This window comes from Tamandua tetradactyla, chromosome 3, assembly GCF_023851605.1.
Source record: "Tamandua tetradactyla isolate mTamTet1 chromosome 3, mTamTet1.pri, whole genome shotgun sequence".
Lineage (NCBI taxonomy): Eukaryota > Metazoa > Chordata > Mammalia > Pilosa > Myrmecophagidae > Tamandua > Tamandua tetradactyla.
This window is the reverse complement of record NC_135329.1, coordinates 175,158,887-175,185,132: the sequence shown is the minus strand read 5'-3', so window position 1 is coordinate 175,185,132 and position 26,246 is coordinate 175,158,887. Positions and strand designations below refer to the sequence as shown.

Here is a 26,246-nt window from a genome sequence, read left to right as displayed (position 1 = left end):
AAAGCACATAAGGACAGATATGACATATATCAGTTATAAGAGATGATTATAAATAGCAAATTCTTAGAGATAGAAAGCAGATTGGAGATTACCAGTGGATGGAGAGGAGGAGTTTGTCTAATAAAAAAAATTATAAGAGAAAGAAAGAGTATATCTTGGAGATATTTTCATTTTGGTGCAATGCTTGCTTTTCGTTGAAGCTACTTTACCCATGAAAATGAGGCTGCTAGTTTTAGTAGTTACTGTTTGTTCTGGACTCAGCAGGTCAACTTGATTTAATGTGGAAACACTTTTTAAGCCTTTTGGAGGGGCATATTTTGAAGAAGTTCATTAATAGTTTTGGGTATTTGGTTGATACCTTAATTCTAATATTTATAGAGTGATTCACATTTATGCAATATTTTTACATGCATTATTTTATTAAATGCCAAAGGAAAATTACTTAGTGCTGTACTATTTCTGTTTAAGAAATAGATATAAACAGGCTGCTATTTACCTTGTGGTTATAAGGAGGTTTTTTAAAGAGGAAGTTTTGTACTTTCTGTCATGTGCTACTACACAGACCTTCTCATCTCCTGGTCTATTTAGAGCAAATTGAGTTTTGACAACAGTATTCAAAGCCAAATAAAAAAGTATTAGTATATATATTTCTTACTTTTGATTTTACTTTTTTTTTCTCAGCATAGTATCACATGTGTGCCAGTGGGAATCATATATTTTTTTTTTTTTTTTTTTTTTTTTTTTTTTTTTTTTAGACAGAGAGAAGGAAGGAAGGATAGAAGGAAGAAAGGGAAACATTTTTAAACATTTTCTTGTTTTATTGTATTCTGTTTCTCCGTTTTTGTTACATGGGCTGGGGCCGGGAATCGAACCGAGGTCCTCCGGCATAGCAGGCAAGCACTTTGCCCGCTGAGCCACCGCGGCCCGCCCGGAATCATATATTTTAAATTAAAAACCATGTTGTAATAAGAATGAAGGCAATCGGGTTGGGACTGAGATAAATCAGAATACAGGGTAAAGAATGACATTGTCTATATTTTAGAACTTCACCTACTATATGAGACCAAAGGAAGAGAAGTTTATTTTGTCCAAAACCTAAATTTTCTGTAGCACACAATCTAACTTAACCTGTCTGGCCAGTTCAGTTAAACAACCTGAGCACATGGAGCCTAGAATTGGGAATGAGGTATTGCAGTTCTGTTTAGCTTAATGTAATAACTGGATACATTCCAGAGTGTGTTGGGCAGATAATTAAAAATTATTGGCAAAGACCCTTGAAGGACTGGAGAAAAAAGTGAACTATTAAACTTTCCTGCTTGGGAAATCCCTGATACTCTCTCAAACATTAGGGACTCCAAAATTAATAGGCCAAGCCCTTGATCTTGAGGCTTGCTCTTGTAAGACTTATTTCTATAACAGAAAAGCTAATCCTACCTATAATTATGCCTAGGAGTTGCTTCCAGATAACCACTTCTGTTGCTCAGATGTGGCCTCAATCTCTCAGCCCAACTCTGCAAGTGAGATCATTACCCTCTCCCTACGTGGGGCATGACGTCCAGGGGTGTAAGTCTCCATAACAACGAGGGATATGACTCCCAGGGATGAGCCTGGTCCTATGGGATTATTGATTATGGGATCGATAATGTCTTCCTGACCAAAAGGGGGAAAAGAAATGTAACAAAGTAAGATATTAGTGGAAAGAGATTTCAAATAGAGTAGAGAGGCTCTTCTGGAGGTTATTCTAATGTAAGTTTCAGTGAAATATTGCTAATTGCCATGGTATGCCAAGCCCTAACAAGAGTATTCTGTAAACCCTAAAGAATACCCAGGACTCTATCTGAGAGTCTATAAGTTTCACTCAGTTTATTTTTCAAGAACCTAAAACCTCCAGATGGTTCCTAGGCCAGATAAGACCTGAAACCCAGAGCTACTGGTCTCTCCAAGAGCATCAACCAGTTGCATCCCCTTGCCCCATAATGTCGACCCTCCTTTTCAACATACAGAAGTTAGAATGGTCATTGCCCACATATCCCTAAATATCCCAAATACCACTGGGAGAAGGATTGAAGGAAAAGGAGGAATTGTAACAGAGAAGATAGTATTTAACAAATGAGTATGACTACTGAATCATTATATCGATATTTCTTTTTAGTCTCCAGTGTCTTCGAGCAGCTAGAAGGAAACACCTGAAATTGTAGAATATAAGCCATACCATAGTTCGAAATTTCTTTTATAATGTTATAAACATTATAAAATTTTATTATATATATATAATTTGTTAAAATATACTTTGAAATTTATCACTTTTTTTTATATATATGCTATACTTCACAATACAAAATGTGAAAAAAAAACCCATATTGTCTGATCAAATGTATTTTAAAATGTAAATTCTGATAGGGGCTCAGATTTGTGAGGGCCAAGAATGCTTCAAAGAGACTGATCTGTGTGAGCCACCAGGCTATCAGAACTTCAGGAGGCCTGTTGTGGTTCCAAGATAATCAACAAGTTGTAATTTCTAAAGACCTGAAGGTGAAGACCTGGAACTTGAGAGAAGTTAGTTGCTGGAAAAGCACTGAGTAGAGGAAGGATAATCCAGGTTTCACCTTGCTGTTGTGAAGATAAGTAGTGTGACCATAGATTTCTAATTCTTTTATTTCTCTACAGGGAGAACAGTAATTGCAACCTTTTTTTTTTTTTTAACTACTATAAGTGAATAAATCTTTATTCTTTTTTACAAAATTACAAAAGTAATGCACACTTATTTCAAAAAAATCCAATGAGGGCCACGGTGGCTCAGCAGGTAAGAGTGCTTGCCTGCCATGCCCGAGGACCTGGGTTCGATTCCCAGTGCCTGCCTATGTGAAAAAAAAAAAAAAATCCAATGAATATTCGATTCCTGGTGCCTGCCCATGCAAAAAAAAAAAAAAAAAATCCAAAGAATAAAGTGAAAATTGAAAGCCTCCCATAATCTGTTCTTCCATGCCTCCAGGGCTACTCTATTTGATATATATTCTTCCATATTTTTTATATTATATACATATTTTATTTTTGATGAAAATTAAGATCATACTCTAGCTATTATTCTACAACTTGTTTTTAGCATTTAATAATTTTTCCTGTTTATTTCGCATGTCGACAGATACAGAAAAACTAAGACTTCAAGTAATTGCAACCTTTTAGTTATAAGTTTTCCTACCAAAGAGGCAAGATAAAGGTAAATTTTACCTACCAGAGAGGCAAGATAAAGGTAAATAAGGTAAATTTTGAGGGCTACTTAGTCCTAAGCTACTTTGAAATAGCCACAGAACCTTTGCACTAGGTATTCGTTGTCCGAAAATACACTATCACCAGCTTTATGCTTACGCTCTCATTTCACTCAGGCCTCAGCTCAAATGTGAATGCCTCAGAGAAAACTTCTCTAAACAACTCTCTAAAAATAGAGTTTCTCCATTACATTCTAGCCCCCTCCTCTTCTTTATTTTGCTTCACCATATTCATTACTGCCTAAAACTGTCTTGCATTTGCTTACTTATTTCTTTTTGGCTTCCCCAATAGAAGGTAAGCTCCATGTCTGTCTTCCTTACCACCATTTCCTGTTTCCATGAAGTACATGCATGGCACATGGAAGATGCTTAATAAATGTGTTAGATAAAAGAATAAATGAATAGTGACTAAAACTGGGACCACACCTATGAACCTTTTGTTTTTAAGAAAGGTTAAGGACTTGGTCTTAACCTTTCTTAACCTTCCCAGAAACTTTGGGTATTTGACACCTGAGACTTAGAGTTAGAGCTGTGAAGCTATGAAAGTCAGCAGTACCCCATATAGGAACTCTTTAAAAAGTTGAAAAAGTGATCAGACTTTGAGTAGACATATGAATGATGTTCATGTGGATAGGACTGGGGTAGATCAGAATACAGGGTAAAGGATGATATCATCCATATTTTAAAACTTCAACTTCTGTATGAGACCAAAGGGAGAGATGTTTAGTTGATGCAAAATTTATATTTTGGGTAGCGCATTACCTAATTTAACTTGTATGGTCAGTTTAGTTTAGTTGAACACTGTAAGTATATGGAATCATGAATAGGGCATGAGATCTTGTTGGTTTGTCCAGGTTGGTGTGATACCCTGATATATCCCAGAGTAATTTGGGCAGTGAATAAAGAAGTATTTGCATAGTCCCCTTGGGGGACTGGGAGAGAGGAGGAAATATTTAACTTCCCCATTTGGAGAATTTCTGATATTCTCACAAGCAGTGGGGACAATCTTTTGGAGCCGGTTCTCTGAGGGCTCGAGCGGTTGGCTGACAGCCGAGGGCATGGGGCATAGGCACACCTTGCTCTGCCGATGTGGTGAACTGCAGAAGCAAGTGTTCTCAGGGCTGACTGAGGACCTGGGGCACAGGCGAGGACATGGGGCACAGGGACACCATGCTCTGCTGATGTGAACTGCAGAAGCAAGTGTTCTCAGGGCTGACTGAGGACATGGGGCACAGGCACACTGTGCCCTGCTGATGTGAACTCAAATGCCCTCAAGGACGCTGACTCAAAAGCCTGAAGAGACCTAAATAGAAACCATTCTAAGAAATAAATGGTTCCTGGGACAAGGAGCTGGGAACCAAACTTCGTAGCTTTGCAGGCATGACAGATATTCAAAAATAATCTTGCTTTGATTATACTCCCTAAAGCAATTCCCACGTAAGAGCACAAGAAATACATGGATGTCAGTTTATTCAGGGCTCTCGCTATTGCTCCTGATGAGCTCGAGGCCCCTGACCCCACTTAACTAACTTCTTGTGTCTGTCGTTTCTTAATCCTGCGTGGTGCCCCTTCTTCTACCCTCTTCTCTGGGGGAATTCCCGGCAACTGGTGCCCGAACAGGGACCTGAGGAAGGGAAGGCTCCAGCTGATTGGAGAGGATTGTGTCACATTGCCAGGACCCAGAAGGAGGGAGAGTCTGGACTCCCAAACTTGGTAAAGTTTTATTCTGGTAATGTGTTAATCAGGGTTACAGTGGGGCAAAATACTTCTTTGCATGCTGAATATAAAACCTTGTTGGGACTCAGAGAGGGCAGAGAATGCTGCCGCACCATGAAGCAAAGAGTCCACCAGCCAGTGACCTTTGGAGATGAAGAAGGAAGATGCCTCCCGGGGAGCTTCATGAAATAGGAAGCCAGGAGAGAAAGCTAGCAGATGACACCGTATTTGCCATGTGCCCTTCCAGCTGAGAGAGAAGCCCTGACTGTGTTTGCCATGTGCCATCTCACTTGAAAGAGAAACCCTGAACTTCATCGGCCTACTTGAACCAAGGTGTCTTTCCCTGGATGCCTTTGATTGGACATTTCTATAGGCTTGTTTTAATTGGGACATTTTCTCGGACTTAGAACTGTAAAGTAGCAACTCATTAAATTCCCCTTTTTAAAAGCCATTCCGTTTCTGGTATATTGCATTCCAGCAGCTAGCAAACTAGAACACCATGTACGGATTCTATGTGTGAAGATATGTCAATAAAAATATGAAAAAAAAGAAAAAAAAAAAACCTTGTTGTATACTTTGTTAAAGGCAAATGGGGTGAAAGTAAAAAAGGATAAACTCAGAGAGTTATTTGGCATTATTCAGAAATATTGTCACTGATTGCTGGAAAGAGGAACTTCAGAACTTAAACAATGGCACGAAGTGATAAATGAATTAAAAAAGGTTTACAGACAAGGGGAAGATATTCCTGTTTCTGTTTGATCTTTGTGTAACTTAATTACAGCTGTATTACAACCACTTCAACATAGTAGTTCAGAAATGAAAGTGACAGTGACCGTGAAAGTGATAGGCCAGCTGATGCCACAGATGAAATAAAAAGGGAGGAAAAGGCCACTTCTTTTCATTCTGAGGAATTTCCTTTTTTGCCCTCTGTAGATAAATTATCCCGTAAAGGAATTTATTTTGAACAACCAGAATATACTCGGTGTCCTCCTCCTTGTGCTCTTCCTGACAATGTAACAAGTCAATGTCCACCATGATTTTCGGTTGTGGATCCTAAAGGGCCAGTGGTCTCACTGGGAATTTGACAAGCTCAGTTAGAGGGGGATCCAGAAGCTTATGTGTTTCCAGTACTAATTACTCATATTCCTCCTGATGACCAATTTCCTCAAGGAGGGCACCAATTTGAGCATGTACTGCTTCCTTTAAAAATGCTAAAAGAGTTAAAAACTGCTTGTGCTTAATATGGCACCTCCTCCCCATATAGTGTGGGACTTCTAAGAGGACTAGCACAGTCTGAGAGATTAATTCCATGGGACTGGGAGATGCTTACTCATGCTGCCTTAACAGCTTCTCAGTTTTTGCAATGGGAAATGTGTCTATTAGATAAAGCAAATCAACAAGCAGCTCGAAATGCTAATGCACAGCCACCAGTACCAGTCACAACAGATCAAATTATGGGCACTGGACAATATGCCAGGGGTGAAGCTCAGAAACAGTACGATGATGTGGCTATTGTTCAAACTCGACTTGCTTATATTAGGGCTTGGGAACAAATTACTCCTCCTGGAACAGTTACTCCCTTTTTTGTAAAAATATTGCAAGGGACTAATGAACCTTATATAGAATCCATACCTTTAACTTGGAAAACAAATGAGCCTGTGTGGGTTGAGCAGTGGCCCTTATCTAAAGAAAAATTACAGGCTCTAACTCAGTTAGTTCAAGAACAGTTTAAAGCAAGACATATAGAAGACTCTTATAGTCCTTGGAATTCTCCAGTATTTGTTATAAAAAAGAAATCTGGAAAATGGAGAATGTTAACTGATTTGAGAAAAGTTAATGCTGTAATTCAACCTATGGGGTCATTACAACCTGGCTTGCCAATACCAGTAATGATTCCTAAAAACTGGTTTATTATTGTGATAGATTTAAAAGATTGCTCCTTTACCATACCTTTAGCAGAGCAAGATAATTCTGGAGCTGTTTATATTAATGATTCAACTTATCTTCCTGGACCAGTCTTATCTCCTTGACTTCAAAAAGGAGGAAGGAGAAAAATTTAATATCTCTATGATGGCATGTCAAGGCTTTCCTTTATGTTTATCAAGCCATGATAATACTCCTTGTTTGAAATTAGAACTTCAAAGATGGCTAGGTTATACTCCTAAGAAAAATAATTCTTTGGCTAAATTGCATTTGCATTCTGGAATGAGCTTTGCATATAAAGAAAAATCAATTTCTGATCCTGTTGCTAATGAGCTGCCTTTATGTAAAAATTCATATACATGGACACTTGAGTCAAAGCATATTCAATGGGTACAATGCCATGCCAAGCAAAAGTCAGTACTCGTTAATGGTTCCTATGGAATTGTAAAGGATTGGCCCCCTAAGGAGTACAAAATTCACAATTGTAGTTCTGACTCAAAGTGTTCGCTTAAGTGTTCGGTTACCTTGGTTTACTGTGAATAATTATTCTACTGAGATTTATAACAATGCTACAAATAAAATCTTGTGGCATGGGATGGGAATGGCAGCTCCATCCCTTTTGTTAACTCAGGTCCTTGACAAACAGCAATTTGGAAACTGGCCATGAGTTTAGCCCCTATTCCTATTTGGAAAGGAAATTACTCTTTAATAAAATCAATCTATTATCTTAAATTTAAAATTGATCAAACTGGTTATATTCAAGCTTGTGTGATTAATCCTTATGTTATTTTAGCAGAAACAATTGCTTTAAATTCATCCTCATCAGAAATACAATGTTCTGATTGCCAATTATTTACCTGTCTTACTTCTTCTATTTCTAAAATCAGACTTTTCCTCTTTTAAGAAGGCGCCTTGGAGTATGGCTTCCTGTGAACCAAACTTAACCATGGGAATCTTCACCTGATATACATGTTTTATTCAAAACTTTACAATATGTGCTTAAATGCACCAAAAGATTTATTGGTACTTTAATTTTGGTAATCTTGGGAATCATAGCCCTCACTACTACAGCTTCAGTAGCTGGAGTGGCTTTAATACAAAAAATTCAAACCGCAGATTATGTGAAAAAAACAGCATGAAAATGCAAGTAAAGTATGGACCCAACAGGCTAAAATAAATAAGGAAATTAATCTGCATATAGATAACTTAGAACAAACTTTAATTAAGTTAAGAGATAAAATTCAATCACTTAAAATGCAACAGCACTTGTACGATTGGAATATCACATCTTTCTGTATCTCTCCATACTTATATAAGAAAGTGAACATAAGTGGGAAAAAATTAGAAGACATTTATTAAAGCATCAAGATAATTAACTCTAAATATTAATGAACTTCAAGAAAGAGTAGTAAAAATGCAAAAGAATGTTCCAAAATTATTAAAAAGCACTAATGTTATGAATGGGATTGCTCAAAAACTGCAATCTCTAAATCCACTAACATGGCTGAAACATTAAAAGGATTTACTATTAGCTTAATAGTGATGTTAATTCTTTTTTGTCTTTTATGCATAATCTAGAAATGTTTCCAAAAAATGCAACGTGAATCCAAATTAGGGACTGCTGCCTTGACCTCAGTCATGCTAGCGCTACAAAAATAAAAAGAGGGAGATGTTGGAGACAGGTCTCTGAGGGCTCCAGCGGTTGGCTGATAGCCAAGGACACGGGACATAGGCACACTGTGCCCTGCTGATGTGGTGAACTGCAGAAGCAAATGCCCTCAAGGATGCTGACTCAAGAGCCCGAAGAGACCTGAACAGAAAGCATTCTGTTAAGAAATCAACGGTTCCTGGGACAAGGAGCTGGGAACTAAACTTTGTAGCTTTGCAGGCATGATAGATATTCAAAAATAATCTTGCTTTGATTATACTCCCTAAAGCAATTCCCATGTAAGAGCACAATAAATATGTGGATGTCAGTTTATTCGGGGCTTTTGCTCTTGATCCTGATGAGCTTGAGTCCCCTGAGCCCACTTAACTAACTTCTTGTGTCTGTCATTTCTTAATCCTGCGCGGTGCCCCTTCTTCTCCCTTGTTCTCCAGGGAATTCCCAGCAACAATCAATCAATGGGCTGAGCCCTCAATCTTGGGGTTTGACCCTATGAAATGTATTCCTGCAAAGGATAGGCTAAACCTACTTAAAATTATGCTTAAGAGTCACCCTAGAGAACCTCTTTTGTTGCTCAAATATGGCTTCTCTCTAAGCCAATGTGACAGGTGAACTCACTGCCCTCTCTCCTATGTGGGACATGACTCCCAGGGGTATAAATCTCCTGGGCAAAGTGGAACAGAATTCCTGGGATTCACCAGGACCTGGCATCATGGAATTGAAAAAGTCTTGAATAAAAGGGGGAAGAGAGAAATGAGACAAAAAAAGTTTCAGTGGCTGAGTGATTTCAAACAGAGTTGAGAGGTTATACTGGTTATACTAACTGGAGGTTATTCTAATGCATTATACAGACATCCCTTTTTTAGTTTATGGTGCATTGGAGTGGCTGGAGGGAAGTACCTGAAACTGCTGAGCTGTGTTCCAGTAGCCTTGATTCTTGAAGACGATTGTATAACAATATAACTTTTCAATGTGACATTATGATTGTGAAAACCTTGGGCATGATGTTCTTTTTAACCAGGGTATGGACAAATGAGTAAAAAATAAGGAAAAATAAATAAATAATTAATGGGGCTATCAGGGGTAAAATAAATTGGGTAGATTGAAATACTAGTGGTCAATGAGAGGGAGGGGTAAGAGGTGTGGATGTATGAGTTTTTTTTTTTTTATTTCTTTCTCTGGAGTGATGTAAATATTCTAAAAATGATCATGGTGATGAATACACAACTATGTGATGATATTGTGAGCCATTGATTATATACTATGTATACTCTATATGTATGTGAAGATTTGTCAATAAAATATATATATATATATTTTTTTTTTAAAGAAAGGTTAAGGCTAAGTTAAAAAAGTTTTACTCTATTGATGCACAGGGATAACCCAGGGTCAGCAAAACACTTGTAATTTATAGTAAATTTTTCTCCCCGGCTGAACTATAAACTCCTTGAGAGCAGGAAGCTATAAATCTGTTTTACCTCTGTATTCCTAGCACCCCAAACTATGCGGGAAGGAAGGTATCAAATTAACTTCTTGAATCTGATTAAAATATGAAAGGTGAGTAGGGGTTAACTAGGCGAGGAAAAGAAAGAAGATGGTTCTAAGCAGCAGCAGCAGCATGGTGGCAAGCCTGCAGCAGTAGTGAGCAACGCTGTTCGATTTGAAGAATAGAAAGAAGGCAAATATGGCTGGGATTGGGCAGAAGCCCGGGTGGGGTACCGTGTGAGGCTGGGGAGACTGTAAGGGCCTGGCCTGCTGCTTTGTAGGGCAAATTAAGAAGCTTCATCTTTGATCTCTGATCCCTGCCCGTGTGTCACTGCCTCCTTCTCTCCTATGTGTGTTCTCCCTTGTGTCTGTCTCTCAACAGCCCTCGCCTCTCACAGGATCCATGTTATTGCATTTAGGGCCACATGGATAACCCAGGATAAACTCCTTCTCTCAAGATCCCTAGCTTAATCATATCTTTTGCTATGAAAGGTAATATCTACTCTTTAGCCACATATGGTAATATTCACAGGGAATAAAGGGATCCTAATGGGATTAGGATGTAGACATATCTTTTGAGGGACTACCATTCAGCCCACTACAATGAGTACTTTAGAAAATTTAAGATTACTCTCACATTGACTCTTGAGTGTTTGATTGAAGGTATACAAATTAGTAGATGATATATATCCATGATGATGCTTTAAATTACTCTTCAAGGAACTATCACACTTGGGAGAAAATATGTTCTCATCAAGTGGACCAGGTAGCCAAGAGGCTGAGTCCCAGGCAGTGAGGAAAATCAAAGGGATTCAGTCTTACCTTTGCACATGACAGTTACTTCACCCAACAATCGGACTATTGAACCCACCTGAAATCTTTGGTTGGCAATCATATTATTAAGAAGGACTTGAAATCTTGGAAATGAAGGAACGTACTTATTAATTATTTATAATTAATTTGTAATAAATTATATAATTATCAGTTACTAATTATAGAATAAGAAAAATAACTTCTTATTACAGGAACCAGAATATGTAAAGACTGAAAATGTTAAACCTGGGCAAGAAAGGAAATTCTGAGAATGTTTTAGTTTTGTTGTGTTTTTGATTTCGCTAATCTGCCCCACAGCTACCATTCTGCAGTTACTTGCACTGTCAGGTAAGCATAAATATGACCCTCCAGGCCAGTCTCAGCTCTGAGAAGGAGCCCCTGGGGTCAGGAGGCAGGGATTGTTTTCTGGCCTGTCCACTGAGGAGGGAACTGGCCAGAGGCAGGTCAGTGGTAGTCACTGCTGTGGACAGTGGAATCAACAAGTGGCAGCCTGAGGGACAGAACTACTGACAGAGAGGAAACTTGGAGGGAAATGACTGAGTGACTGTTGTCACTGGAGTACAAGGAATGTTGAGTAAAATTTGGAGATGCAAAGAGGAATGGATTGAGTAGGGGAACAAAGCTGGCAATGCTCCTATATCCTAGGTCACGTTATCTTTCACTCCATGGCCAGCTGTTTTGAAGAGGCCAGTTAAACATTTGGGCTTCTTTTAATATAGATGTGAAAATACAAATTTCTTTTAGGAAGTAGAGAACTGATTCTTTTCTCTCTGAGAGGACAATATACTATAGTGGAGCCAGATTGTCTAGGTTTGAATTTTGGCCCCAATTTAGTAGCCATGTGACCTTGGGCTACTATACCTCAGTTTCAATAGTAGAGTGAGGAAAACAGAAATAGTTAGCCAATGGAGTGCTGGTAATGATGAACAAGATAATAAAATGCATAGTACAGTGCTCAGTCAATATTAGCCACTGTTATTTACATTAGGACACTTTTAGGAAATGGGCAGACAAGAGGTGGACTCAATGACCTCTCAAACGTTGCTCATTTGTAACATTAAGCGGGCTGGGGTTGCCGTGTGTGTGTGTGTGTGTGTGTGTGTGTGTGTGTGTGTGTATGTGCGCACGTGTGCATATGCACATGTGTATCTGATCAGATGATGCTCTAATCCTTTTTGTCTCAAGCTGGAAAGCATTGTCAAGAAATGGAACGAGGTATAAAAGCAGAAGTTGGTTATGAGAACCTGTTATTTCCAAATGACAGGCAACAGTTTGTATTCTATGTTTGTATGGAGAATATGGAAAGTGACGTTATCAAATACAGCTACACGACACAGGTTTTTTTGTTGGGTTTGTTTTTGTTGAATGACAGGACAAATTAGGTAAGACAGAGGGAGGGAAGACTTTGAACAGTTTTGTGAAATCAGTTATTTTACACTCAGCTATTAGTTTTTCTTGGTATGGGCAGGTATGGCAGGATCTCTGATCTGGGTCTCTGCTATGGCAGGTGAGAACTCTGTCACTGAGCCACCATGGCCCGCCCGCAGCTATCAGTTTTGAAACAATATGTTATCCTACTTTGGAGTTGCTGAGATGATCAAACTAAATAAAAGATGTGGAACTCCTTTTTAAAAAGCTAAAATTGCTTCATATACACAAAGTATGGGTGTGATTTATTTTTGTCATCTTTGAGTTTGATTAAGTAGACTCAGATTCAATTATACATTTATCCAAGGGGTCAAAGAATCAGGAACTAGAAAAATCACCTTTTAGGGAAACAAATAAGAATTCCATACCATCTCTGTGAAGCGGTCTGCACAGGCCATTCGAACCTGCTGTGGTGTTGCTGGGCTCCACGCTGTGAAGTCCTCGGCTGCGTCTCTCTCTCTGCGCACGGCGGCCACGGCATCCACAATGGCGAAGAACACAGATGACCCCAGGAACATTCCCGACTCCCCAAGGCCCTGTATGAAAGCACATTTGTTTTATTTTTATTTATTTTTTATTTTTTAATTGAGGGTGGGCCTCAGTGGCTCAGCAGGCAGCATTTTCGCCTGCCACGCCGAGACCCAGGTTTGGTTCCTGGTGCCTGACCGTGCCAAAAAAAAAAAATTTTTTTTATTGAGAAATCTTCACATACATGCAGTCCATCCAAAGAATACAATCAGTGGCTCACAATATCAGCACATAGTTGTGTATTCATCACCATGATCATTTTTTAGAACAATTGCATTACTCCAGAAAAAGGAATAAAAAGAAAAAAAGAAAAAACTCATACATCCTATACCCCTTATCCCTCCCTCTCAATGACCACTAATATTTCCATCTACCCAATTTTTTTATCCCTTCCCCCCCATCATTTATTAATTTTTCATCCTTATTTTTTTACTTAGCTCCCCATATCCTGGAAAAAAGGAGCGTCAGATACAAGATTTTCACAATCACACAGTCACATTGTAAAAGTTATATAGTTATACAATTGTCTTCAAGAGTCAAGGCTACTGGAAAACAGTTTGATAGTTTTAGGTACTCCCTCTAGCCATTCCAATGCACCATAAACTTAAAAGGAATATCTGTATAATGCATAAGCATAATCTCCAGGATAAACTCCCGACTCTGTTCGAAATCTCTCAGCCACTGAAACTTTATTTTGTCTCATTTCTCTCTTCCCCTTTTTGTTCAAAAATGGTTTCTCAATCCCATGATGCTGGGTCCCAGCTCATCCAGGGTGTTATGTCCCACGTTGCCAGGGGAACTTATACTCTTGGGAGTCATATACCACATGGAGGGTAGGGCAGTGAGTTCCCTGCTGAGTTGGCTTAGAGAGAGTTCACATCTGAGCAGTAAAAGAGGCTCTGTGGGGGTGATGCTTAGACAAAATTATATACAGGCTTAGCTTCTCCTTTGCAGGAATAACTTTCATAGGGTTGAACCCCAGTATCAAGGGCTTAGCTTATTGAATTGGTTGTCCCCACTGCTTGCAATAGAAATATTTGTTTTAGATGCTTCTAACCTATACTACAAGCTATTAGAGGCCAGAGACCAGGTCTTATTCATCATTGTAACCCTGACCTTTAGCATGGTGTCTTTTAGACAACAGGTTCTCTGTAATTGTTGACTAATTTACTAACCAAATGAAGCTGCAGTACTCTTAAAAGTCCTGAACTTTCCAGGTCTTTAATTCTGTTTGGGTTCAATCTTTTTTTTTTTTTTTTTAATAAGAAAGGTATATATATGTGTGTGTGTGTATGTGTATGTGTGTGTGTGTGTGTGTGTGTGTGTGTGTGTGTGATGGGAGGGTATTGTATTTAGAAAAGTACTTTCCATGGATTGACCCAGCCGACTTCATAAGCAAAAAGAAAAATACCACTGTTTTCTAAGATTTTCAGTAGTGTCATTCCTTTAACCCCAGTTAATGTAATAGTCTTAAGGTTCTTAAGTGACAATGTTATTCTATCATGAAGGCAAAGCTTTTTGCTGCATATTAGATTTTTCAGTGAAAGAGAATATTAATAAAATCCTTGGTGTGTTTAGCTGTGCCCATGAATCACCATTTGACATGGGTGGGTTGTTTATCTTCTCTAAGTCTGTTTTCTCTAGGTGATTCATCTCTGAATTTGAACAGTCTGTGATGATTGGTCTTAAGTTTTAACATTCATTTTTTATTTTGTCTACTGACTTTCATTTACCATTGCACTTGATCCATTACATTGTATGGTTTGGGTGCTTACCTTGGATGAATAGATGGTTAGTGGTGTTTGTGATGATGGCAACAAGGAGACATTGAACTCCTCTGGGACATCAGTGATGGTTGGAATTTTGTAATCATCTGGGCCCCGAGAGTACAGAACACCTTCTGGGGAATATTTCAGCTCTTCAGTGGTATAAAGGCCCATTCCCTGAATAAATGCACCTTCAATCTGAAGGGGGACAATTTCAAACTTGGTGACTTTATGTGCTCTTTAGAATTCTTTTAATTATCCCATAATCACTATCAGGAAGGGGCATCCATGCAACAGACCAACACCTACCTGCCCAATATCAATGGCTGGATTTAGGCTGCAACCTGCATCCATGATGATGTCTGTTCTGATTTTCTGCCAAAAATATAAATTACCTCACCATCAAAACTTGAATTAAGAAATATAATTTTAATGTTTATTCAAATGGCCTCTGATCATTCTAAAACACCTACTGGTCAGTTAACACACTGCGTTGAAACCCTCCCCCCAACATTAGAGTTAGGTTGAAGCTGATGAGACTTCTGCCAAGCTCTTTATATTTAGTCCGTGGACTGAGAACCCCAGATGACCTTTTGCATTCATGGTTCTGACTCTTAATTGACTCCAAAGTCCGTGACATGGCATGTAGGAGTGAGTCATTTAGTAAATAATTGAGCCAGGTTGTTCACCCAGCATCTAAAACTCATCTAAATGGGTTTGTTCTAATATAATTTCTGAGCTCATCTAACCCTCATGCTAGTCTGATATAGGTGGTATTATTGCTATTTTATTGAGAAGTCATATGGTAACAATCACATGTATGAAGGTGGGAATTTGCAAGATGTTGAAATGTGTTGAGGGCAAATGTTGAGCCCACCTTTGCCTTTGCTAATCTCTTTCCTTCTTGGAGAAAGATCACAGTAGTCTGTCCCTTCTATTTTGGTGCTGGGCAACCGCTGAAAGTTGTTAAGGAGCCAAGAAGGCTCCTGGAGAGCCTGTGGTCCTGAGAATACCTCTGGGCTTTCCTTCTGCCCCATACCTGGTGCTTATTTTTAGGCTCAATATTTGGGCTTCTACTTTCTATCTAGTCCTCTGGATACAGCAATTCTTTTTTAACTGAAACCTTGGCCTCTTAGACAACCAACTCTGGGCATTAGATCCAGCCTTCATCCATCTTCAACCTGGATAGAGAAGGAGATTGGAAGTACCTCAGAGTGGGCCTTCAAACTTACCTCTATCTTGAAACCTGGTATGTTTTGTATTATCAGTATTGGACACCAAAGAGATGGCTGTGCTTGAAAACTGAATTGTACGATATTTTAATTCACCAACCACAAAGAGCCAGCAGCAATAAGGCCTGCCATTAAATTTTTCTGGTTTCTGCTTAATTAAAAGAGGTTTTGCCCCTTGAAAGCATAAACTATTTTAAGGGAGCAAAGTACAATTGAAATTACTAAATCTTCAACTAGAAAAAGGAAGCTACAGGGAAGATCAAATCTTAACTTTTTTGGCACCATGGATTCTGGAAGTTCCCTATGAGGTTGGTTTCTTTAGAGATTTATATGGAGGTCCTTGGATAGAATTGCCAGACAAAATAAGTATCTTGCAAATATTGCATGGGATATGTTTATATTTCAGAAAATTATTTGATGTTTATCTGAAAATCAAATTTAATTGGTCATTTTGTATTTTTTATTAGCTAAATTTGGCAATACTATTGTCAGGGTGATAGATCAGAAAATTAGTTGACTTCTGAAAACAGAGCTTCCTACCTAGTGTGAAGCCTCAAATGGGTTATAGGTGTTTGAAACACTGACACTTGGGCTTTTGTGGAGGGGGGTTTGGGGGTGAGTGGGGACCCCCAGGTTGATTGCCTCCCACCATGGCCCCCTTGTTTACCACACTGTGCCAAGCAAGTATTGTCATTTTCCATGTGTGCCATGATGTGAAAACAGTAGGAAACACAATTTAAAAATGTTTGTATAGGGTGCTACAACAGTGGCTCAGTGGCAGAATTCTTGCCTGCCATGTTGGAAACCCAGGTTCAATTCCCTGAACCTGCCCACACCAAAAAAAAATTGTATGAGTAATCTGTTATCCTGATTTCATGAGTTTACTTCTTAAAAATGATCTAGAATGAGGGTGGTGCGATGGTGGCTCAGTGGCAGTATTCTCGCCAGCCATGCTGGAGAGCCGGGTTTGATTCCCAGTGCCTGTCCATACCTCCAAAAAAAAAAAAATTCTAGAATGAAAATGGAGACTTATCCATCAGGATTTGAAGGCAACTGCTCTTCAGAACATATTTTCATATATTTAAAAAATCTTATTCATATAATATTTAAGTGTGGCCAAGTTAACCAGCAATGGGGCAATATAAGATCTTTTGATTTATAAGCTGGGATTTATAAATTCCTTTTTAGTTGACATGAGTTGGCCATTTTTATTTTTGGGCAAATTGGCTCAAATTCATGTTGGAATAATTTGTATAAATTTGCATGTAGAATTTAAATATGTCATCAGTCCATTCCTCACCACTTACTAAACTTTGAGTTACCCTATACTATTTATAACCATTTAAGGTTTTTGTAATCTTTCTGTTCCCAGATTAGTACCTGGGGTACATTCATGGTTTTGAGGCTTTGGGTTTATCCTTTATGGTATGAGTTGTTAACTTTTGGTTAAATGTGACTCCTGTTCCCAATGGATGATTCCTTGGATGTTAAATTAAATAGCAAATTCAAAAATATTTTCACCAAACAAATCTGTTTCTTTACAGGTCAGTAGTACCTTTTGGATAATTGTCTTTGGAGAAACACAACACATTATGATGTGCTTTCAACATGTTTGCTCAAGACTATTTACTAAGGTAATATTCCTTCAGATTAGATAAGCTGTTTTCCTTCCTTTAGGAATAAAACCTCTTTTTGGGAAAACTTAGAAAGTGATTTTGTTATCTGAAATAGAATAAAAATTTAATACATATTGACTGTCATGAGCAATTCTTTCTTGACCATTATATTTACTTTTAAAATGGAAACTCAGGATATGGCTAGAGTCCCACACATCCATGGCATGTTCTTATGGTATAAGTATTACATAATAAAATGGACTTAGTTAATGTAGAGCACAGTAGGAAAGTTTATTTGACTTACCTTATGAGCTCCAGTAAGGCAGTCAATTTCAACCTCAGAACAGGCAGCTCCATAGACGTAGTATGGAAATGGGTCTCCCTCCCCCTTTTCCCAGTCCATGAAGGCCTTGTAGCCCCTGATGGAGGAAATAAAACCCTTTTGTTTGGGAACTGCGAACAATGTTGATTCATTTTGAAATTTATCAATGAAGTTTTACAATAGCATTTCATTTGATGTTCATTTCAACTGCCTTTTAATCTCATTTAAACTAATGCTATATTTACAACCTAGCTAGTTACAACAACCCTGTCATTTGCCTCCATTTAAAATAGGATATTCCTTGTGCTGCAGTTAGGATGTCAGAGAGAAGCCAGTAGACTGTTTCGGCCTGGACCTCAAGGAGCTCACTGTGGGTCTGTATTTTGGTGGTCTAAGGTTTGTGTTTTAGCTCTGCACATTGAGAACCTCAATTGATTTTTTTTTTTGTATGCTATGAGGTTGGGGGTCACATTTCATGCTTTTCCATGTGAATATTCCATTATTGCAGCACCATTTGTTGATTTTATTTTTTGGGGGGTGCATGGGCCAGGAATTCTACCACTGAACTACCCATGCACCCCCCTTAATTGATTTTTGTCAGGGTTCTCAGAGGTACCCTCTGGAATGTGCTAACAAAACTCACAGGAGACTGATGTATAGGCTAATAATTAAACACACTAGCATGTAAAGGGAATTGCACCCAGCTAGAGGGCTGGTTTGCTCTCCTCTCAGGTAACAAATCAGGAGTTTAGAACTTATTATGTGTAGGGCACTGGGTCAGGCTGTTACCTTCTTTCTTCATCAGAATTTGCTTTTCTATTGTAATTAATATTGTTTGTATATTTGGCTTGGTGGTTTGCTCCATTAGATTGTAAAATGCCATCCTCATTCTGAATTGAAAACCGGTCTTCTCTCCATGGTCCATTCAGTTAACATGCATTTACTCAGGGCTCCCCACCGACAGAAGCGGGTAAAATGGTGATAGGTGACTATCATCCTACCCATCCCCTCCTGCTTCATGAGGAGCCTCAAAATAGAAAGTTTATATGTAAAAGGAAGGGTATTTGTGAGATTGAATTGCAAGTTGTTTCCAATGATAATATATCTTCTTATTACTCATGCTGAAGAATAGTAAAAAATCATTAGATATTGTAAGATACTTTTCTTTTTACCCAATAGAGCTACACTATTATTTAATATTTCTTTGGCCATGGATCCAAAGCCTATGTGAAATCATAGAATTCTGGGCCTAGAAGGGACTCCAACAATCACATAATAAAAACTACTGATTTTATTTTACAAATGAGGGAACTGAGACCAGAGCAATTGGGTTATATTTCCTCAGCTAGGTCAAAACATTATCATAATTTTTACCTGAAGTATCCCGTGGCTGAAAGACTTATTCTTTGTTCAAATGCAGCTTCTATCTGCAGAATGGGCATATTTGGTCAAGCAAAATAAATATACCATCTGATGGGTTGGGTGAAAATGAAAATATTCTATATATCAAAATTGACATCTGATTATTGTTGCACATGCTTTCCTATCAGTAATAGAAACCATCATGATATTTTATCCTCATCTGGCATACTGTTAATTTCCTTCTGGCTGGGTTAGGAAATCTGAACTGAACAGAATTCTGCTGTGCATCTATAATGTAGGGGCTTACTTCACAAGGTATTCGGGGCTTCATTTCTATAGGTTAGCACTCTAGTGTGTGTTTAAGCATGTGAAAATTGTTCTAATGAAGTAAGATATAGGAGATTGTAACATTGGATTAGACGAGTAATTTTCCTGTGAAACATATTCAATAGCAACTAGGTCTTTTCATTTCTTCCTCCCTACCCAAAACATCAACATTTCCTTTTGTGGCTTAGGAAAGATTGGCTTTTTCCTCTTCTATATTTCAGCAGGGTGGATGAAGTGATGGTTAGGGTCTGGTGTCAACTTGGCCAAGTGATGAGGCCCAGTGTCTGGTCAGGCAAGCACTGGCCTGACCATGCTGTAATGGTATTTCGTGGCTGGTTGATAAATCGGAAGGCTGGTGTATTAAATCATCAAGTCAGTTGATTGCTTCTGTGGTTGATTACATCTGTGCTCAACTGAGGTGTGTCTCACACAATGAAATAATCAAATCAGTTGAAGGCTTTTAGGGAAGAAGAGTGACTTTTTCACTGCTTCTTCAGCCAGCGAGCCACTCCTGTGGATTTCATCCAGACCCTTCATTACAGCCACCAGCCTCACAACCTGCCTTACAGATTTTGGACTCTTCCATTCCCACAGTTGTATGAGACATCTTGATAAATCTCATATTCACAAATCTCTTTTGTTGGTTCTGTTTTGCTAGGGAACCCTGACTAACACAGTGAGCCTTCTGGGTATTCACCATATGCTTCCATTCCTTCTCTCCATGGTCCCTTGATGCTCTCTCCATGTATATTGGGTATACATTATGGAGCACCTTTCCTGACCTTAGTGATTCTACCCTTTTGCAGAAATGCATTCAGCTGGGGAAGAGGCATGGTGTATGCTACATTACTATGACGCTGAGAAGAACTGCCCTTCTTTGGGGTGGCAATGCACGGTCGTAGCTTTCTCCTTTAGCACTGGTTTGGATTACTTTCTCATTTATAGCAACAAATGGAGTGGAACACTTACCCAGTCTTCCCAGGTACCTTCTGGACTTTTCTTAATGATAGGCTCAAGGCGTTTCAGAAGGATCTGACAAGCATTCTTGAAAGAGTTAAGAAAGAGAATTCACATTAAAGTAGTGCCTGGTGCTTAGGATTTGTGTGAAAGGATTTTCATTGATAATTGATTAGGTCAACAAATGCTTACAATGCCTGATACTGATGTACAATCTCTGCACTTGACATTAGCATAAATAACTGGGGGATTTTTTTCTTTCTGGTTCAGTTCCTGTAAAAATACAGGCTGTAATATATATATATGCTAATCTGAACCTCTCCTCTCAGATTTTCCTTCTAATATTCATGTCTTAACTCCTTTCCCTTTTCTGTACTTTTGATCTATACCTTCTTTTGTGCTTTTGAGCCATTAAAATAAATGGAATGAAACACTCTATTTTCATCCAAATTTGTGCTTTCTAATCTGCCACAATGCATGTTATTATCCCTCTGGGTCAGAAACACTGTTCAGCTCTTGTCCATTCTTCCATCTATCCATCCATCCATCATCAAACTATGGCAATAAAGACCTTGGCTTTGGATGCAGTATGGGGAAATGATTAAATTTTCTTTATAATAACCTAGAGCTATAAAATTTCTCATCCTTGAGAAATCTCAAACTCAGTTCTGTAGAAGATGGGTTAACCCTTAGTTTGGGCTGACAACTACTATACACACTGAGCTGTTCCTCTCTTATATTTGATCCCTCCTGAAAATAGATCTCAATAAATCTGGAGTTTCCCACACATTTGTGCTGAGCAAAGGGTCTCTACTTCCTGATCCTCTAAGAGATGTCCCTACAATGCTGACTGTTTTGAAAGTGGTTCCCCTTTTGGCATAAATGTAGTATCTTGGGATGGGTAAAAATACGTCCCCACAATGTCCCAATGGAAAAAATGAACAGTTTGTAACAGAAACATGACAAATACTTACTTCCAAAATTACAAAATTATTTACAAGAGTACATGAAATCAGATACATGAATTACGTAATTAAGAAATCATGGTTCTAATATAAGAGAGTGAAAATTTAGTGTTTTTTCTTTTTAAACATTAGTTAGAAAATAGTACCAAAAAAAATTGTGAGCACTCTGGTAGAATCCATTGATGACAACGCTTTAATTGCACCGTTTTTACTGGCTGGTGTTCTGCCTGCCCACCTGCCTGCAAGAACTTGTTTGTTCCAAGGGAAACTTGCCCAGCTCTGCATTGCTTCTTTCTGTACCTCTTGGGGGCAGAGTGTGCCATCTGTTTGTCAAAATCCATTCTCCCTTTCTTTCCTAGTAGCTGAGCTTATGGTTTCCCATTATCTCACATTTCCCAACTTCCCTTGAAGTTAGGCATGACCTGAGATGGGTTCTGCTAATGATTCTGAGCAGAAGTGACTTGCATCACTTCCAGGTCTGGCCCAGAGTTGTCCCTGCATGCTCCTCCTTGTGCTCCCATTTTCTGGCTCACTGGGAGATGATACTGAGGGAACCTTAAAAACCAAATATTAAAGATGGCAGAGCCACCATTAACCTGGATTCTCCAATGACCAAACATTCCCTCTGGATTGTTAGTTATGTGTGCAAGGAAGACTTCTGTTGTGTTTGAGCAGAACATCATATTCTGGGCCTATTTGTCACCTGTTTAGCTTACTGTAACAAACACACTCTCCAGACAGTTTGGTTATCCATGCCTATCTCTAGTGATACAGATGACTGCTCAGAAGCCAACCACTTGTGTCTGCAACCAGTTAGGGAACACCAGGGATGTAGAAAAAAGTAAATGGGGTGGGGGTGGGGTGGAGGGGGAGATGAACAAGAGGGAGCACCTGCACGGCTCTGCCATTGACATCTGACCCGATGGAGGCTGCTGTTGCAATTGTGTTAGGCACCGTTGCTGTGCTTGTTTCACAGATGTGCATATAAGACATGGGTATTTTTAATTCGCGGCTGGCCACCTATGAGAAAGGTAAATATTTTCAAGTCTAGCAAGGATTGCTCTGAAGATTTGTGTCATTATTTTTCTTAATAATGAAAAACATGTTATTTTTAGTTACATCCGGGATGTACTTTAAAGCCTAAAATGATGTGTTTTATAAATATCAAAACCATTTTCAGTAGGGTCTCATGCTGATTCTGCTTTTTTTTTTTTAATTAACAAATTTCTTGATCATATTCCATAGTGATTCTTCCTTTCAGATTCTTATAGTGCATTGGAATGTTAAGGACATGCTATTTCCTAAATTTTTCATGTGTAGGGAGTAGGCCAAGTTGAACTTTTTTTGGTGATTTATTTGGTGCCAGTCATGGTGGGGAGGAAGGGAGGGAGGGGGGGGAAGGAGTGAGAGAGTGAGAGACAGAGACAGAGAGAGACAGAAGAGAGGAGAGAGCGCGAGAGCGAGCAGTTGTATTAGTTCCTGGAGATGGAAACCCAAAGAGAACTTGTTGGTTCACATTTCTGGGAAGAATAGATGGACCTAGCATCAGATATGTCTGTATCTAGGGGCTTTATGTTCTCATCAGGGTCCTCTCTTGGTCTCTCAGGTTTGCTTTTCTCTGCATTGACCATGTTATTTCCAGTGGTAGATAGGCTTCATCCACAGAACTGGGGTCTTGGCCTCTGACCACCCTGGCCTACAGCACCACAGCTGAACAACCATGGGGAGAAGATAGTTCCTTTCTTCCAACTTCTCCAGAGCAGTCCCAGGAAAGGACCTTGGGTGGCCTTGCTTGAGTCTACTATCTTACCTCTGGCCCAATTCCCGCAAACTGGGAAGTCTGGGAACCATGATTGGGCAGACCTGGCTCCTGTGTCTATATCTCTGGTAGGTTTGGGGATAACAAAGGAGATGGAGTTTAAAGGTACCAGAATTGAGGATCCCTTTAGAGCAATGTGTAATGTGTAGTATGTCAAAGGTGCTAATGGATGGATAGTCAAAAATAATAAATGTGCACTATGACGATCTAGTGAATTTGTCATAAAGTTCAATTTAAATGGTTATTCTCCCTCTCAGCCCTGAGAATATATTCCTCATAGGGTTTTTCTTTGCATGTCTCTCTGTGTTAAAATATCCTTTATAAATTATAAGAGGGTGATAGTGATGGAAAAGTTGTCAAAATAAGACCTGAGCAACCAATATTCTCCAAAATGTAAAAAATTATATACATACTGGTCTCAAAATAGAAAAACTGAGAAATTCCTGTTCCAGTTCAGCCTGTAGGGACCACCCACCACAGCGCTCCAGGGGCCCTTGAGCTTCTCTAACAGTCACCTCCATCTATAAACCCTGGCCAAGCTCTGGGAGTATTTGCACATGATGAAATTTCTGTATCTCAGCCATTCTACTTGATTTATAAGGAGCTTTTCGACTAAATAGTCAAGATCCTAGGGTTTGAATACAACAAGGAGCCATCATTTACCCTAAAAGATGTCGCAGATGTCAGTCAGGTTGACAGCGTATAGCGAGATGAACGATTTAGTTGCATTTATTTATTTTACCTGAAGCATTTTGGTGTGAATCCCTTGCCCCAGTTCGTTGCCTCCATGTGTAACCAATACGGACCCATCTGTGTAGATATGAACAAGAGCCGCTGCCTGTGAAAACAACAAGGAACACATGGCTCAGTGCAGGGCAGCATTTAGGAAGGTTCAATTTAAAAATCGAGGCAGTGAAACACCAGTCCCATGGGGGTGTAGGTGGGCGTGGAGGTCAGAGAGGTGAGCTTTCCTGATAGGATTCTGAAACTTTGGTCTGTTTTGTGCCAAACTCACTTGTAAAGAACATGCCTATTTAGGAACCTCGTTTAGTAGAAGCTGTTCTGGATACCTTTGGAGATGTGAGGATTGGTTCCGATTATTTGACAGTCACTCCCCTGCTTAAAAGTCTTAGCTGGCCCGTAAGCTAGTTAATTAATTTTAAAGTACTTGAATGTACTATGCACCAGCCCTGTGCTCAGATCTGGGAATATAAAGAGAAACAATAACATGGTCCTTTCTCAAGTAGCTCACAAGGTAGTTAAGTCATTGTAGTGCAGAGTGATTGGTGAGATAATGAATGTGGCATAAGAGCCCTGGGAGAGCCCAGAGGGTGAGATCCAACTTCTGTGGGGTTCGGAGAAGTGTTCCTGGAGGTGACATTTGACTGGAATCATGAAGCGGGGAAGGGTTTGCCAGTGGGCAAGGTGAACACCAATTCCCCATTGCCTGTAAGGGAAAGTCTGGCTTCCTCAGTCCACGGTGTAGACATGACAACTTACCTTTGTGCCTCTATATAGAGAAGGCGTGCTGGATCTGAACAGGAGTGCGTCCCAGAAAACAAGGGAGTCACATCCTGCCCACCACAGGAAAGATGGACCTGAGAGTGTGTCTGAGATCTCCTGAGGACAGGCACATCTCCTTAAGACACAGCTTAGGGCAGCCCAGAGTGGGCCAGGAACACTGCCAAGTGCTTTACATTCACTATTTCATTTTATACTCATTAATCTTAACAGAGAGTTATTATTATTTTCATTTTATAATTGAGGAAGCTGAGGCTCAGAAAGATAAAATAACTTGCTTAATGTCACAGAGCTAGTAAGTGGCAGGTCCAAAGATTTCTCAGGTCTGCCTGACTCCAGTTGATTATGGATTTTGGGGACATTGTTATATTCCCTAAAAAGGATTTCCTTTGGCAGGTCAGTTGTTGTTGTGGGGTGTGTGTGTGTGTGTGTGTGTGTGTGTGTGTGTGTGTGTGTGTGTGTGTGTACTGGCTGCTAGTAGCTGAGTGCAATTGGAAGAATGCTTTCAATCATATACACGAGGGAAAGCTAATGCACATAAGATTTTCACAATTGCTGGTTTTTCTGCTTTTAGTGAACAGAAATGCTGGGAAGACTCTTCTGTACCAGGGCTGGTGCCATTTAATGGACTCATCTATATGCTGCCCTTCCCCTGCCCTTCTGGGTAGAAGCTGTGAATGACTTACCTCTAAGTGGAAATTTATGTGGGTGGATTTCTGGACTCCCATCCCCATTTCCCTACCAGAATTGGCACAGATTCTTGGGAGAGGCAGCTTGAAACTGTCAACTGGTCAGGGTGAAATGGAATGAGCTCTCTGCCCTAACTTAGGTGCACCAAGGAATGCTGAGGGCATCTTGGGCATGTGCCAGTAGACTCCCCATTCCCACACAAGCCATGAAACCCCTGAGCTTGGAAAGTACAGCACGACAGGCCTTATGGGCTCCTGTTCTCTTTTGAATAGTGGTGAACCAGTGGGGCCAATATTCCATCCCAGAAATTATGCTGCTGAAGGTTTCATGCTTGCTAATGCTATTATTTTCTGCTATTGATATCTTTTGCTACCGTACTTCGTAAAAAGTGCTTGCTGATGGAGGCTGCTTAGGAGAGTTCAGCACATTTTTCCCACACAGAGGAGGGGCTCAGTGCCCTGGTAAATGACACTTTCCCAAAGTCAACACAAGCCGATTGGGCTAGGAGGGTCCCTGACATGAGGGTTGTGATCTTATAGAGTTTCCCACTAATGGGGAGGAAAAGGAGTCTTACTTGATGGTAACTTGTTGCAGCAAAGCCAACTGAAAACTTCATGGGGATAATAGCTATGCCCTTTTTTTTCCAGTAATTCTTCTTATTAAACTCTCCCACTTGCTTTCTTCTGCTGTGAAAGGAAGACTTGTCCAGACATTCGTTCCAACATTGTCTTAGAGTCTCAGGACTGAATGCTTGTTTGTAGATGGTTTTATCAACTGTTTGGTACATGTTTTTCTCCCTTATCTGAAAGGGGTGGGGGGAAAT

At 39.5% G+C, this 26,246-nt stretch overlaps 2 protein-coding genes across 9 annotated transcripts in view; one reads left to right on the top strand and one right to left on the bottom strand.

Annotated features, from left to right (window-relative positions):
* The window catches only part of LOC143677945 (aldehyde oxidase 2), a 91,721-nt gene that overhangs the window by 13,659 nt on the left and 51,816 nt on the right, over nt 1-26,246 (bottom strand). Inside the window, exons 26-34 of the mRNA XM_077154628.1 lie at nt 25,998-26,225; nt 23,955-24,050; nt 22,285-22,413; nt 20,441-20,515; nt 19,157-19,209; nt 17,765-17,879; nt 14,922-14,987; nt 14,622-14,810; nt 12,687-12,854 (exon numbers count right to left, since the gene is read on the bottom strand). Of these exons, the coding sequence (XP_077010743.1) occupies nt 12,687-12,854; nt 14,622-14,810; nt 14,922-14,987; nt 17,765-17,879; nt 19,157-19,209; nt 20,441-20,515; nt 22,285-22,413; nt 23,955-24,050; nt 25,998-26,225 (1,119 nt within the window). The remainder of the gene's footprint in view (nt 1-12,686; nt 12,855-14,621; nt 14,811-14,921; nt 14,988-17,764; nt 17,880-19,156; nt 19,210-20,440; nt 20,516-22,284; nt 22,414-23,954; nt 24,051-25,997; nt 26,226-26,246) is intronic.
* LOC143677943 (uncharacterized) overlaps nt 1-26,246 on the top strand; it is an 86,223-nt gene that overhangs the window by 38,394 nt on the left and 21,583 nt on the right. For 5 of the 8 annotated variants that reach the window (XM_077154625.1, XM_077154624.1, XM_077154623.1 and 2 more), the window contains 2 exons: nt 17,389-17,478; nt 18,076-18,178. In XM_077154625.1, the coding sequence (XP_077010740.1) occupies nt 17,453-17,478; nt 18,076-18,178 (129 nt within the window). In that variant the 5' untranslated portion in view covers nt 17,389-17,452. Of the gene's footprint in view, nt 1-15,737; nt 15,862-17,388; nt 17,479-18,075; nt 18,179-26,246 lie in introns of those variants that run through there. The other 3 variants (XR_013172986.1, XR_013172985.1, XM_077154626.1) reach the window with 2 other exon arrangements.